General features: G+C 36.8%; 1 protein-coding gene across 7 annotated transcripts in view; it reads left to right on the forward strand.

The window, feature by feature from the left end:
- The window catches only part of SHANK2 (SH3 and multiple ankyrin repeat domains 2), a 353645-nt gene that overhangs the window by 65709 nt on the left and 272476 nt on the right, over positions 1–15460 (forward strand). For all 7 annotated transcript variants that reach the window (XM_056354407.1, XM_056354409.1, XM_056354410.1 and 4 more), the window contains exon 11: positions 353–430. In XM_056354407.1, coding sequence (XP_056210382.1) covers positions 353–430 — 78 coding nt within the window. The remainder of the gene's footprint in view (positions 1–352; positions 431–15460) is intronic.

Raw genomic sequence — 15460 nt, forward strand, 5'->3', positions numbered from 1 at the left:
CACGAGAGTCAAATTTCATTTTGAGCTAAAATATTTTCTGCAAAATCTGATTTGTTCAAGGATGGAATTTCCACAATACAGTTTCTTAAAAATTTAGTAAGATGTTTACATCTTGCGTTCCTCTACATTTTTTTTATGCTTGCATGTTGTTTCTACTCTAACACACTGAAAAGCACCTAAAGCTTTGTTATATTTGGAGTACTGTTTTAATAACATACATTCTCAAATTATTTTTTCTTTTTTTTTTACTTCTCTAAGACAAGAGATACCAAGCAAACAGTGCATCTCATAGCCACAACATCTCTTTAGTAACTAAAGACACTTAACAAGCTTCCTCTTCTACCACTCTCAGGAGAGCTGTGCAAGAGTGCTGCTGTTCCGGGGAGCCAACAAGGAGATAAAGAATTACAACAGCCAGTCTCCATTTCAGGTAAAAAATACCCATGCCCCCCAGAAATATTTGGAAGAAAATCTCTTTTGAACTCTTGGTTTTGTGGAGAAGTTACACTGCACAAGGCTGAAAACAGCTGTAGAATAAGATAACTATCATTTTGAAAACTGTGGATTTTGTGTGATGCCATAAATGAATATTTCCTGGAATAATTAGGAATGAGAGGAAAACACACTCCTCTTTAGCTGATCTGGTGAACACTGTCAATGTGTTTGAGAATTTTATGAGTGGTTGATGACAAAACAGGAGATCATTGGTATCTTGCAGTCAGATGTGCTTTGCTTTGTCATTATCTTCAGTTCCACGGAAGAGAGATCCAAGAGCCTGTGTAAGAGAGATCTAAGGAGTGACTGGGCAGCTAAGCTTTGCTTGGCCCCTATTGACTTAGCCAAAATGAAGTTCTTCCTTCCTTGGGTGTGAGGGGTGGGCCAAGTTTCTGGTTGGGACTGATTTAATGCATTGTCAGTCGTAAAAGTTGAAACTGTCATGTATGTCTGCAAACATCAATGAGGTCTTTGGATTAGTCAGAATTTACTGGATGTTTTTTTACAGTTTTCTTATTTGAAAGAACATTCAGAAAGCTGAATTGAAAATCCAAATGGAAGAAAATTGTTTGTCCACAGGGTTGTCAGGTATGGCTGACAATCTTAAGCCCTTATTTTTGAGGCAGTCTTAATTAGCCTGGATTTCAGAGAAACATTCATAATGCAAATGACATGTGAGACATAGGGATGGAAGCTGTTATGTTTTAAGAAAAATGAACAGAAAGAATTTTTTCAAGTTATAGAAAATAGTGCTTCTGGAAGAATGATGGCGTAGTACCATTAAAAGGAACTGTCTCATTCTGAAATGTGATGGGGCTATTTCCCAAAACCAAAAGAAATCCTAATTTACCTTTGCTTGTTGCATGTTTTCCATTACCTCCTCACTTTGGATAATACTGGCATAGAAATCACAGAAGGCCGCCTTTTCTCTCATACTTTGGCAAGTGAAATAGTTGGAATATTAACTATGTCCATGTGGATCTCTGAGTTGGCTTGTCAAGGTTAATATGTAGATACCACCTCTGAGTTTCAGCCTTTAAAAAACACACAACTCAGCCAAATATTTCTATATCAATTTAATTATCTCCGTATTTTGAAGGTTTTCTGGACATAAGTTGTGTATCTCAAGAGATTAAGAGTTCTGCCTGGAAATCCCAGCCAGATCTTTTGTTTACTTTTGGGACCATCTTCCCAAAATTGGGGAAACACTGTGTTAATAATTTAATTTTAGGCACCATTTTTAGACTGCTAATAGTTTGCCATCTAAATATATGCTAAGCACTAATTCACTAAGTACTAGGTAATACTTACTAGTGCAACTTAGAGTTATGAAGTGATTAAAATACGGACTAAGAGAAAACCCTAATAATTGGGGGGATGTGTTCCAGTGTCATTTCTTTACCTTGACAGATTATTTTATTACTTCCTGTCTATGACATTAACTTTTTATTTTGTTTTAGGATTTTATGTGGGAATAGTACAATGATAAGTAGATAAACTTCCATTTGTCTTTCTTTTTGTGCTGACTACTGCAACATTTTTGTTCTTCCTCTTAGAAGAGAATAATACAGAGGAGAAAGGCAGAAAAGAAAGTATTTGTGAAAGCTAGTGCTGGTGGTTGTAGGGCTTCAAAAGGTGAAGGATAACGAGCCAAAACTAAATAAAATCAAGTAAGCACAGGAGGCAGAAGAAATAATTTTAAGCGAACGGCATAGCTGTGGAAGTGCACTTACTGATCAATGAACTGTCTCCTGTCCCTATGGAATAAACCCCTATTTGTTACTGTTTATTATATGTTACGCTTCTGATGCTTGCGCTTTTGACTGGTCACTCTTCCTCTAGCACAGGCAGAAAGACTGACAATTAAGTAGGCTTTGTTCTACACTTTCTAGAGCCTCATACTTTAAAAAAAAATATTTCCATCTTTTTACTCTATGGTGTCTTATTTTTAGGTGTAGGGAATGTAGGAAAAGTTCTAGTTTTTCCAAATGGAGTTGGTAGAGAAAACCCTGATGCCAGCACTGCAATAAAGCAGCATTAGAATTAATTCTTTGCCATCTGTCGCTGACCCAGTTGATCAAACACCACAAGTGGAGCTGTTATAAAATTATGCAGAATCCCCTTGAGTTAATAGGATTTTGCATACTAAAAATGTTTACTCATGTAATCAGTAGCAAGGAACATTGAAGCATCTCATATGTACATAATGAGAATGGTTGTAGCTGCAGCATCTATTCCTTTGGGTAACCTCCATTATATTCTTTTCTCAGAAATCTAAAAGGATGATGCTTTTGAATTGCTGCTTAGAAAACTGATGATATGAAAACTATGCTATTCTGTAAAACAAAAGTATCCAGACACGGAGAAATTTGTGTGTTGCTTTCAAGGCCTGCCAAAGCTTTCTTTGTTTCAATGAAAATGAGCAGCAGAATTTATATCTAATGTCAGTGTCCAATGAATGTAAATTTTCCCACCAAAAAAAATAAAAGATGTGCATGTGTTCACTTATTACCAAATCACAGTGCTTATTAAAACAAGCATGGTTTTACCAGTTCATATGGAAGGAAAACTAATCTGGGCTGAACTCTGTGCCACTTATTTCAGGTATCCCACACTGTGTACACATCTCTGCCTGGGATCTGGCTGTTGTTTTTGCCTTTTCAGTGTCTAGCAGAGTTAGTGTTGGAATGGTATTGGCATGTGCTGAGGCCATGAAAAAGTTTCTGTATTTCCCAATTAAGCACATAAGCTTTTACTAGCTAGCTTTGAAGGAGTATGTTCCATCCTGACTGATTACTGGGGTCCGTTAAGTTAATAATCAGTGCTGAGTATAACTGATGTCACCCATAGCCAAAAGTCTGCCTGATTGTGAAGTGTAATAGGTTGTGCTGATAGGCTGTACTCTGCAATAACAGAATATGGGTCAGCAGAAATTTCTCTGTATGTTTTTTGTGGGCTCCCCCCTGCTAGTAAGTATGAACACTTGCATGAATGTGCGGTGAATCTCGTCCCTGTGTATATTCCAAGTAGATTAGGGCAATTCCTGCATCACTGTCCTCTGTCTAAGTGTGAGAATTTTTTGTGTATTGTGCATTTTGGTTAAAGGCTGACTAGCAATTACAGGTGAGATGAAACCTGTGCCATATCATTATACTATATTGCCAGTTCTGTTTATTAATCACATACTTATCCATCCCGTCTTGGCTGGGTAATCTAAGTACCTTACATGCTAATTATTCTGTGCTAACAGATGGAAAAAAAACCCATTGGCATTACAGAACTGCAAGTGCTGGCTGGTAAGACACTCATATACATTGTGCTTGGCTATTTTTCTTTTGAAGCACCTAAAATCGGAGCAGGTCTGTGCTTTCATTTGTAGCACTGAACTTGGACGTGTCCTCAACCATGCCTGTTGAAAGTACTGCTGATGCCTCCGCAACCGTTCATACCTGATGATAGAGCTTGCTGAAACACGATGTTTGCCACTGACAGACAGTACATTGACTGACAGCTTTCATAAGCAGGTTTATGAAATGCTGAACTGTAACTTCTGTTCTAGCTATAGGCGAGCTTTAAAGTTTCCAGTGGTTTTAGATTTTGGTATTTTTTTTAACCATTACAGTTTCTGTTTTAATAGTAAAATCTCCCAACATATCCTTTCAGAAAAGCCATGATATCCTATCAACATCCATAGCTACTCAGTTTTGCACACGTTTTGTGTGCTCCTAGGTTAATGTAAAATAACTTCTTATCTATCTGGCAAATGTTAATCCAATAACTCAGAAATCTCAGAGTTTTGCAGCATTTACAATCTATTGAAATTCTGTTGTACAAGTTAAAAGGAACATGCACCTTGTTTATCATGTTTTTCCTTTTTCTTTTAGTGAGCAGAAGCTCTGTATGAATAATTCATATGTTTTCATATGGGCTATAAAGCACTTTCAAGCTTAGAGCTAATAGCACTGATAATTAGTCAGGGTTTTTAAAGCATGTGTGTTCAAAAATAAAGAACTATTCTGAGGTGGCATTTAGTGGCACCTTTTAATGGCTGAGTTGCATCTGAAAAATATTGCTCTCTCAAATGTACCTTGTCATTGACCATTGCTGTCCCAAAGCAGCGTGGGTTATTAATATGCTAATGTTCTATAGATTGCAGGAGGAGCAGCAACCTTCCATGTCCGCTGCAGGTAGAATTGTTCCTTTCAGTGTGTTGGCTGTACGTCTGTTTTCAATTGCTCATATTTTTGCCAAATTTGAATAATTTGAAATGAAATTTTCTATGTCTGGTATCTCAGGCGACATTGCTCGGAAAACCAAAATGATTCAGCTGTTTTGGAGTATGGGTGAGGGAAAACATGTGTTGTTTTGCTCATACTGGAACTCTGTTGACACACCTCTCCTTGTCCCATCTCCCCTGTTGTGTTATGTTGTTCTGTTTTGTTTTGTTTTCTTTAATTGCCCTGCATGCTGTCAGCGATCACCATGTTAATAACATGGCAGTGTAAACCAGTTTGCAGTCTGACTCTTGCAGTCTGACTCTAATACAGGGGCTCCAAAACCAGACTGCGTATCTGGAAACCAAGCTGGCTTGGGGTGAATATAGACAGGCACAACTGGACATGGGTAAGTGAGCAATGAGCTTGGAGAAAAGGTGAGAAAGTGCAAGACTGGCTGAGACTCAGGCTGGGAGCCCCAGCCTGAAAGAGTAGAATAGAACAAGATGAAGATTGATAAGGGTCTTGGGGAGATTTTTCAATCATCAAGGACAGAAGAGAAAGAAAATCAGATTAGAGGGGAGATTGGGACTGACTGTAAAAAGAGAGTCTTTCTTACTTGGGTAGCAATGCTGGGGAGGAAGCCTCGGGCTGGGGAGGATGAGCTGGGAGGCCAGGGAGGCTGGGGCTGTCAGAAGCTGGGTGTACATGCAACGCTCCCAGCCCTGCTAGTGGTCTGTAAAAATCGGTCTTGTTAATTATCTGGCATATCACTAGAATGACTTTCCAAAACCCAATTTTACTTTAGTTTATTATAATTTTTAATGTCCATCTTTTTGATGAAAATTACAGGCAAAGGACAAGAAGTTATTCTCAGGTATTTTTTTTGTCTCTGACTTAACTTTTAAAAGGATGAAACTCTGAGAAAGCTAATTTTAAAACCAATAATCTCTGTCCGGTGCCTCAAAAAGACATCTTTACAAATATAATGTTTTCTCTCTTGATATTAAATTATATAACTGTTGTGTTAATGGAGCATATGAATTACACAAGGACTTTGTTTTTGCCAGGTATTTATTTTCATCCTAATTCCTTTCCCAGAGCACCTGTCTGAAGAATGCATTGTTGAATATTGGGTATTACTAGCAAAAAATATAGCTGTCTTCTTGTGATGCATTCTGCCTTTACTTGGACTTTCTGTTTTTTCTTGCTTTTTTTGCTTTTTTTTTTTTTTGAGTCAAGTAATGGAATTTATTCATACTTGCTTTGGTTTCATTTTTTTATGTTAAGTCACTTATTGCTTTGATTGGTTACATTGTGTTTTGCAGTACAGAAATAATAGGTAAAGGACAATCTGTCATGGAAGAGTGTACAGTCTAATTTGCACTTAGTTGTTATTTGTCATATTTGGATATTGATAGGAAAACAGTTAAACTTTTAATCACGTAAAAGCACCAAAAGTACTAGAATAAGCGTAATAAAAAAAATCTACAAATGGCTTTTTAAGACTCAGAACAGAGGTATTTGTAAGAGTTGCATTTAGCGTTTTTAAATCTACAGAAGTGACCATACCAGAACCAACTACGGCTTTTTCCCTTAAAAATAAAAAAGTGTGTGAGTATGTATACATGTAGGCATGCTCAACGTAATTTCTTAAAAAGATATAATTAGAATAATAATAAAAAAAAGTCTCGTGGTGATATATCCAGATGCAAACAATGATTAGTTATGATATGTTTTCTCATCATTTACTTTGAAATGCTATTTATACAATGGAACACGTTCTCATTTGACAATAAGGCTCTTGGGGAAATTTGCCCATCGCCTTGGGCACATCGATGGCTTTGTGGTGCTGATATAGTATCTTTTAGGGTATTAGGAGAAATATGTGCAGATGAAAATATTCCTGAGGATAGTAGGGATACAAGTTACTGTTCCAGGTAACAGTTCCAAAAAGAAAGTGCTTGATGGCAAGTTAGAGGTGACCTAGCTGTCAGCACATTTCCTGCTATTGTCAGTTGTGAAGTATTGACAAACTGTTCGGTGGATGCTTCTTACTGGTACATGAGGTACAATTACCAAAGGTCAATATTTGGTTCGTTGCACAGCTGGTGACAAGAAGATAACAGAGCAGAATGTAATACTCTTGCTGAAAACATGAGACAGCAAAGATGCTTCTGTCGCAACTACTTCTGAAGATATTGTACCTACTTTTGAAAAGCTGGATCTCAGCCTAAGGAGCTTTCACTAATAGTCTTGCTTGGCCTGATAAGGGCTGGATATAGTAAGAGTTACAGGAGCAGAAAAATATATATAGGTACAGAATGTGGTTAAAATAATTCACGTTGACCCAGTGCTGGTTTGCATAGTGCTGGCTGTCATTTTTCAGAAAAGCAGACAAATGAAAGTAATACAGTAAAACATAAAGAAATTAAATGATATGATTCTCTTTTATTGAGAAAGGCAAAATACTGCCACACTTGGAGATGCTTAAAATACTTACTGCAGAATGTATCTTCTTTTAAAGAGAGCTGTTGCTGCTGCACAATTGTTATGTGACTGTAAACTTATGGAGGAGTCTCCGTGAAACCCATCTTTTGTATTGTGCTCTGTGGAAATTATCAGAGATCATTCTCCCCTCCCCACCCCCGCCCCCTTTTTTTTTTTTAATCCCCCATGCTCTGTGCTTTCTCTCCCTCCTCAAACAGGGGTGTTCGGCTGAAATGCCTCAGGTGTTCTCACATGCAGCAGGATTTCCCTGGGAAAGACAGTGTCTCTGAGGTAGCTGGGAGCCAATCTGTTTGTTTTTCCGCAAAACTTCTAAAAGCTCAGAAGCAGCTGAAACTAGGTTATAAAATGGAACAAATTAAACTAAATGGTAAGGGTCACTACCACTTCTTGCCTCAGAGTAAGAAAGGCTCGTGAACAATTCAGATGTGGTTAGTTGTCATGGGTGAAGTTGCAAGAGGTAATGGAGATTTGTATAATTTTAATTTAATTCTAGAATTTTGATAGCAGTATTGAATATTGATCCTGTGATTTTCTTTATACTATATTCTAGAAGAGAAGGAAGCGAGGGTAAGTTCTTAAATAGCCTGATCATAACTGAGCAGTCACACATAGCATGTCTTACTCTTGTAAAAAGGTCAGCTGTGACAACAGTGTGTATTTTTTTCTGTAGCTATAAAGAGCACAGTATTGCCATTGGAAGTACTTCATTTCATTGTTACGTCTATCAGAAGAAATTTTTGTATTTATATGGGTTTAGAGCAAATTTGGGGTAAATAAATGTGTCTCCAAGACATCAAAACCCCTCATTAGTCTTAAGATGGGAGCTATATGAACAAGATGAATACAAAATGTCCACTTATTTGTATTGCATTGTTGCCAGGGTTTTACATGTATTGAGATGGAAATTATAGGCACTATATAAACATCTAGAGAGTGGCAGATATCCAGTGGTTTTTTTTTCTTAGTGTTCTTGCAGAAAAGTGTAATATATCAGACTGTGATCCAACTTTAACTGCAGGAGAGAAGAGAGATGTTCTTTTATGAATTCTTGGTTCCTGTACCTGTGTGTGTGGTATAAGAAGGTTAAACCTTATGGGAAATTTGTTTCATAAATCATAGATAAGCATGCTTGTGGTAATCTGCTACATTTAAGTTTTTCTTACTGTTAAATTGTGTTATTTTAAGATATTAATACCATTCAGTTTCTCTATAAAATGTAATACATTATTACATTTTCTGTGTTGCTATTATGTGCATGTAATAGCTTTAGTGACGTTGGTTGAATTAGCACTAATGAACCAGAAATATCAGAGAAAACTGAAATCTTTTGTGCTGTGGCTGCTTCTGCCCAGTGGTGTCCTGCTGTTCCTCTGTCTGCTTGTGTCCGAATGGATTGTCAATACTTCAGAATAGATACAAGGAAGAAATTTTTTTATGGTGAGGTTGTGAAACACTGGAGCAGGTTGCCCAGGGAGGCTGTAGATGCCCCATGCCTGGAAATATTTAAGGTCAGGTTGGATGTGGCTCTGAGCAACCTGATCAAGTTGAAGATGTCCCTGTCCATGGCACAGGCATTTGACTAGATGACTTTTAAAGGTCCCTTCCAACACAAATCGTTCTATGATTCTATGAACTTACATTTGCATTTCTGGGCAACAATGATATTTTTATTTTGTGTCCAACCAGTGCTCAGCACAGCCTGTGAGTGGGACTCGTGGGCACTTCAGGCCTGCAGGTATGGATTAGTGATGGTGGTTATGATGGTTGGGTGGTGTGCTGGCATGATCTCTTGCTTTTGCATAACTACACAGGCTATTTAGTGTTAATTTCTGGCAGTACCAGAGAGAGTTCTTATTGCTTATGAAAGTGGAGGATCTATGCCTTTAGGAGAGACTTAGCATCTCTTCCATTTGGAGAGAACATTCATGACAAACAGTTGGCATATGCTGCTGTCCTGCATCTGTCTTCATCAAAGTGTGTTGTTGGCATTGGCTTTTACTAGACTGCTGTTTCCAAAGGTTTTGTTATAGTTACCCCACAGAGTTTGGAACAAATCCACCAAATGTATTAGGTAGAATAATCGTAGTATTTTGTTAACCTGATGCATTTTGTCGTAAGGGCTTTCAGAAAGCGTTTTCAGCCATTTGGATTAGCAGTTTAAACAACACTCTGTTATTAAGTGTTTGCAGAACTGAATCCCATCAACAGTTTTTACTGTGAAATAGTGGGCAGTATCTACTGCCTGCTGTGAGTAGAAAGACATTTTTCTGAAAGTGTTTGGGGAAGAAGATGCTAATACAGCACATTTTGGCTTTTCCATGAGGTAGGACTGCTTTCAGAGGTGGAAGCTTTTGCCCTACAGCAGCATAGACCTATACACACTGAGCTGAATTTTCTGTATAACCTGATACTTATTGTAATCTCAAGGAAGGTAGAATCTAGCCAATAGCTTCCTCAATCTTTTTCTGATGGAGTTCATCTGAAGAAGATTGTAAATCATGGCTTTTTGATTTAGCATATTACTGGGGGTGGGGGGATGGAAATTAAGTCAATTTTATTACTGGCTGTATTTTATCTGATTCATCTGATGCTGCAACCTGGCTTTATCTGCTTTTAGTAAATACTCCTTTGAAATTGCTGCTCGCCCATGTAGCAGTAATAAGGATTATGTAATAACTGGCTTTTGATGGCTCTTTCCAGCTTGAGCTAGATTTTCCCGTTGAATGAGTCTGTAATTGTAAATGTGTATCACACTGTTTGCTTTTTCTTTTCCATTTTAATTATTAAAACACAAGCATAGAAAAATGCATCTTGAGAATGACTTCCTAGGTGGCATTTTAGCAGAGAAGCAGAAAGGTGAAATCTTTCTCTCTACTTTTAGAATAGATATAAACATTAAATTTCCCAATACATGCAGTGCCCATGGAGGAGGCTTAATGCAATCTGTACAAAGTAAGGTAACCTAAAAATCTTAGTAATTTCTCATCCAAAGAAACAGGAGGAAATAAAAGAATGCTGTGGAGAAGTGAAGTTGTGCCCTGGGTAAATTTGCCTACATGTTCCTTTCTTGCTTTCTGACATGTTTCATGATAACTTTAGTAGACATGCTGGAGTGTTCAGTTCAACACTTTCTGGCAAGCTGGTTCTTGCATAACTACAGATCCTTTTGTCATGGAGTTAAGTTTGCATTTCAAGCTGAGAAAGGGAGATGATGAGAAGTGATTTGCTCCCATATTGTAAGGCACTCATTTTTTTTTTTTTTATCTTGGTATCCGTACAGGTGTAGTTTAATCTGAAGGTATTCAGTCATTTCTTGTTCATAAGAGTGGTTAATTCTTAAGAACACAATTGTGTATGTTCATGAAAGGACAGTGTAAAATAGAATATGGTTTCTACTTTTTAAATCATAATAAGGTTACTGGACAATGAACAAAGGCTGCCTCAGGCATTTTAAGTGTTTAGTCCAGTACAGAGTCCTGTTAAGACAACACTGCAGGACACAAAGAGACTAAAAGGAGGCCATTCAGTGTGCTAACCTCTTAATTTTGACTTGTATTTGCTAAGCTGGTCAGCTATGGCACTTCTTTGTGGCTACTGAGTGTATTTCAGAAGACCCATAGGGGCTGTAAAACCTCTTGCGAGCAAAACCAGCATTTTAGCAATGGAAATGTGCCAACAGTCATGCTTGCAGTGTACTACTTTGATAATATTCAGCTAAATACATGTTGTGTATTTGGATGAACATTGTTTTATGTTTGCTTGCTTTTAAAATATTAATTGCTCAAAAATATTGAGGGCAAAATTCTAGTTCCTTTGAAGTGGATAAAATTTTGTTTGATTTCACTGAGGTGGAAGTGTGTTCCTTACACTTAAGCTTGTTTCAAAGCCATGCTACCAAATCATTCTATATAGTCTACTGAGTATGTTTATTTTTTAATTAACGTTTCTTGATTTTATTGCCATGCTATTCTTCTAAGTTATGCAAAATTGCACACTTCATTGCAACAAATAACTTGTGTTATGCAAAGTCTTTAGCTACTGATAGATAATTTGATGTAGCTGAAAACAAGACCCTTTCTCTTCTGAGTGAAAACTTTAGAAGAGTTTTGGGAGGCAAAAACAGTGCTTGGGAGGCTACGGTTGTAAAATTTTTTTCCCATTCCCTGAACAGTGTGGGACAGTGTTGCATTCCCTTCGGTCTCTTGCCATTGCTGAGCTGAGACATTGACCTTGTCCCACCCATTGTTGGGTACTTCCCATGAGTCTTAGGCTCCAAGGGTGTGAAAAATACTTAGATCTTAGTGCTGCCTGTAGCAGTACTTCAAGTATAAAAATCTAGTCTTCGACTACTATTAAAGAATAGCCAGGATACCAGTGTGAGGTGGTCCTCCCCGGGGAAGCAGTTGAGATTGCTTGGAGGGCTTACGTAAGGGACTGCACCCAGCACAGTGGAGCTGCCTACTTGCTGCGCTCTGGAAAGCATGAATACTTTGACCTTAATACTAAGGCGAAGTGATCGTGGCAAGCCTTTGTTTAAACAGTGCTAAAATGATCAAGAGAATGATGAAGAGCCTCAAAGAAATCTTGGCCCTTTCCCATAATTTATATTTTCAGATGCTAAAACTAGTTGTTGAGCAAATGTAAGGTATCTATTTTAAGATACTGCATGTCAATATCTGACTACAGATGGCTCTGTGAATCATAGTTGGAAGAAGGAAAATGTTAGACACTAAGATATTGTTGCTAAGAGATTTTTGTACACAGTATTCTAACATGTTCTGGCAAATTTGGGAACAGTAGCAGCAGCATGCTTGTGGAGAAAAAAAATTCAGTGGTGAAGGAACTGTCTTCAAAGGACTATTTAAAGGATAGTAACATTATTGTGCTTTGTTGTATCAAGAACTGATGAAGATGAAATTGTCTTTCAAGCAGATAACATAAAGAAAACATCCAAAAGGTAAAGCTAATCCTGCTATCTGATGACATAGAAAGTGGAAACTAGAAAGAAAAAGAACAAAAAATACTTCAGGGTTTAAATTAAGCAAGTGTCAAGAAGATGAAAGGTGATAGCTGCTGATATTTTGCCATCTACTGGACATTGGATACATTAATATACAAAGTTCCTTTCAAAATGTGCAATATTAAGCTTGTATTACATTATATAATCAAATTGTTAAGAATTATTTTCTGTCCAGGAAAGAAGCATGTATGAAAATGCTGAGTGTGATTTTTTTTTTACTTATATTCTTTCATAATGTTACTACAGAATAATTTAGGAAAATTGCCAGAATTTTATTGTCCTGGTAGAGAATGTGTGTTATTTCTTCACTTTATATAAATCTTTATTGACTATTATTGAAAGAAAACAATATTAAATTTTACTGCTTTTTAAAATTCTATATATATCTTAGTCATCTTATTTCAGTGAATTTTACTGAAACTTCAAAATCTAATACCTGAAATAAAGCTTCAAATTGATAAAATTAATTTTATAAGTTTTATTTTATCAAATTCTGTTTTCAACAAAGACGTTATCTTATTATATGCACAAAATATTACACAACTATAAACTTTTCAAAAGAATAATTTTGCTTCTGACATTTTTCTAATTGGATGTATTGCATCCCAGCTTCAAAACTGATTACTTTTAAATAAAGTTTTGGAATGTGAAGGTACATGTTTGTCTCCGTAATGTAAACAGATATTTCTTCTTGAGGTCATGTTTCATGTCATCCATATTGTATGTATTCAGGAGCGCTGTTAGAAAAAGAGAGTGAATTAGTGATATTAATAGCATATTAATCAACCGTTTAGTTTTATTTTATAATGAGGTGAACTAAGAAGCTTCCACTAGTTTTATTTTACAATGTAATTAGCCTCAGAGTCAAAAATCAACTGTAATCAATACAACTACAAAACGTGGGATGATACTTTGCCCTTTGGAAAGGAAAATCCGGAATTCATGATTAATCAGCATTTCTATTTTAGATTATATAGCTGTTGTAACTACATAGAATTTTCCAACTGGTTCAGAAAATAACCCATTTTATTGTATTTATTGAATTCTTAATGTCTTCTCTAATTGAAAAGACCTAAGTATGGTGTGATTTGAGCTCAGAACAATGCTTGCCAAATTCTAATGGAAACTGAATTCTAGATATGTTCTTCTATTCATTCAATAAATAAACATTGCCTTCATGTATAAGCTCTTTGAAATTGCATAAGAAACCGATAGTGTTTGATCAGGACATTTTTCTCCTACACCTATGGAAAAGAAATTTGGAACAGATTACTTCTTTCTTTTCCAAACTGAACTCCATCTGTACCACTGAAAAGAGTTTTAAAATCTACATGCTGCTCATATATGAAAGCAACCAATGCATATCAATTTAAGATTTTTTTTTTTTCCTGAGTCTGCAGTGTGTGGTGCATGATTTTGTGGCCCTGTTTATCAGGGAAGGAACCTCATGGTGCTGTGTGCTGCACAGGCATGTGCAGGCATACATGAGGGCAGGGCCTTCATACTTAATGACCTAAACCTAACTTTCTAATGTCCTTGCGGATGGCTACTACATACTTGATGGCACTCTGTGAAAACTTCGAAGTGGCTTTAGACTCCAAAAAGCCTTTAGCTCTTTGTTTTATTAGGGAGAGCTTTTCTTTTGAGAGTACACAATAGAAATATGTTGATGTTGAACTACCTTGCCTTTTCATTGCCCCACCATAAGCACCATTAGATTTTCATATCAAATACAGAAGTGCTTGTCTCCAGAGGTTGTGATTATAATGGAATGGTTTAGAGATTGTCTTTTGATATCGCAGCTATTGGGTGAATTGTTGATAACGATTTTCATCTGGAAACTTATGCTTATTAAAAAGATAGCATTTCTTATATTTTTAATACTAAGAAAATACATTGTAATTATGACACATGGAAGAGCTTTTCCAGCAGTCTCTTTATTAACGAAGTGATCCCAACCATTTTTCCGTGTTGATTTCTTACGAGTCTTTGCTGATTGGGAATCCTATTGCATAATGGCTGTTGCTGCTTGAATGGTGTTTCTTCGTTGTTGAAATAACGCAGTCCTCAGTGGTACAATAAATAATTTATTTTACAAGTCTATGGTTTAAGTGGAAGGCAATTTCTGGAGAGTCTTATGGTTACAATTTCATTTGCAGGGTTATACCACCTCTTCCTTCCAGTTCCATGTGAAGATGGAAACATGTAGGGCAGATGTATGTCAGAGTATCCTGTATGTCCTGCATTTTTGCTGCTTGGCTGAGACCGAGCAAAGTAGAGACTGAAGTCACATTTTTGTCCTGGGATAGAGTTCTCTCCTTTATTGTGTAGTGCTGTACCTGAACTCAGTGCAATTTCAAGGTTTCTTGAAAGTCTGTCATTTAGTGGTCACTGCTGTGTAGCAGAGACAATGGAAGGGTGAAACATGAGCCCTGAAGGAAAGAATAATAAAATGTACTTTCATTAGGAAAGTGGAATTGTCTAGAAGAGAAGGGTTAGAAAAAACAGTCAGCACTTCCCACCTGCTTTATCATGAACTGCTTATAGTGAGTTGTAGCTGTGACTGTGCAGCCCAAACAGCTTCCTCTGCTCTTCATTTAGGCAGAGCATTTTAAGCGTTATGTCTCACCTGGTTTAAAATTTTAAGCATGTGCAGAAGGAAATTGCAGCAGCATTGATTAAGAACAAAACAGATATGCACTAAGAGATGCTCTCCTCACTCCCACATAGAAAGTTTGTCAAAGTTCATTGGCTGGATTCAAGAGGGGACAATTTCAATTTCTCTCTTTTTTTCTATTGTTTCTTACTGGGTGGAGCAGTTTGTTCCAAAGAGCAATAATGCAATTTAGTTGTGGTGCTTGCCTTTCAGGGACTAACTTATAAAGCTCTAAAATTGTATTTGCTAAAGGCTACAAAGACCTTGCTGTAATTTAATATAACCTCTACCTGTGATACATTTCAAGAGTGGAAAAAATCAATTGTGAAAGGTTAGTGACAGGTAAAGTGTGTGTATATATAATTTCCTATTTCCTGAAAGGAACAAACCACTGCATTAATCACAATTTAAAAACCCTAAATAATTGAATGTAAGTAATTGATATATTAAGAACTGCATTTATGAGGCTGAGCAGAGAGACGCTGGTGAGTCATTGCTGCTACTTAGATCTGGTCCAGAGTCTGAAAACATGAAACTGTCACATTGATATCTGTAAGTGGACAT

This window comes from Falco biarmicus, chromosome 10, assembly GCF_023638135.1.
Source record: "Falco biarmicus isolate bFalBia1 chromosome 10, bFalBia1.pri, whole genome shotgun sequence".
Lineage (NCBI taxonomy): Eukaryota > Metazoa > Chordata > Aves > Falconiformes > Falconidae > Falco > Falco biarmicus.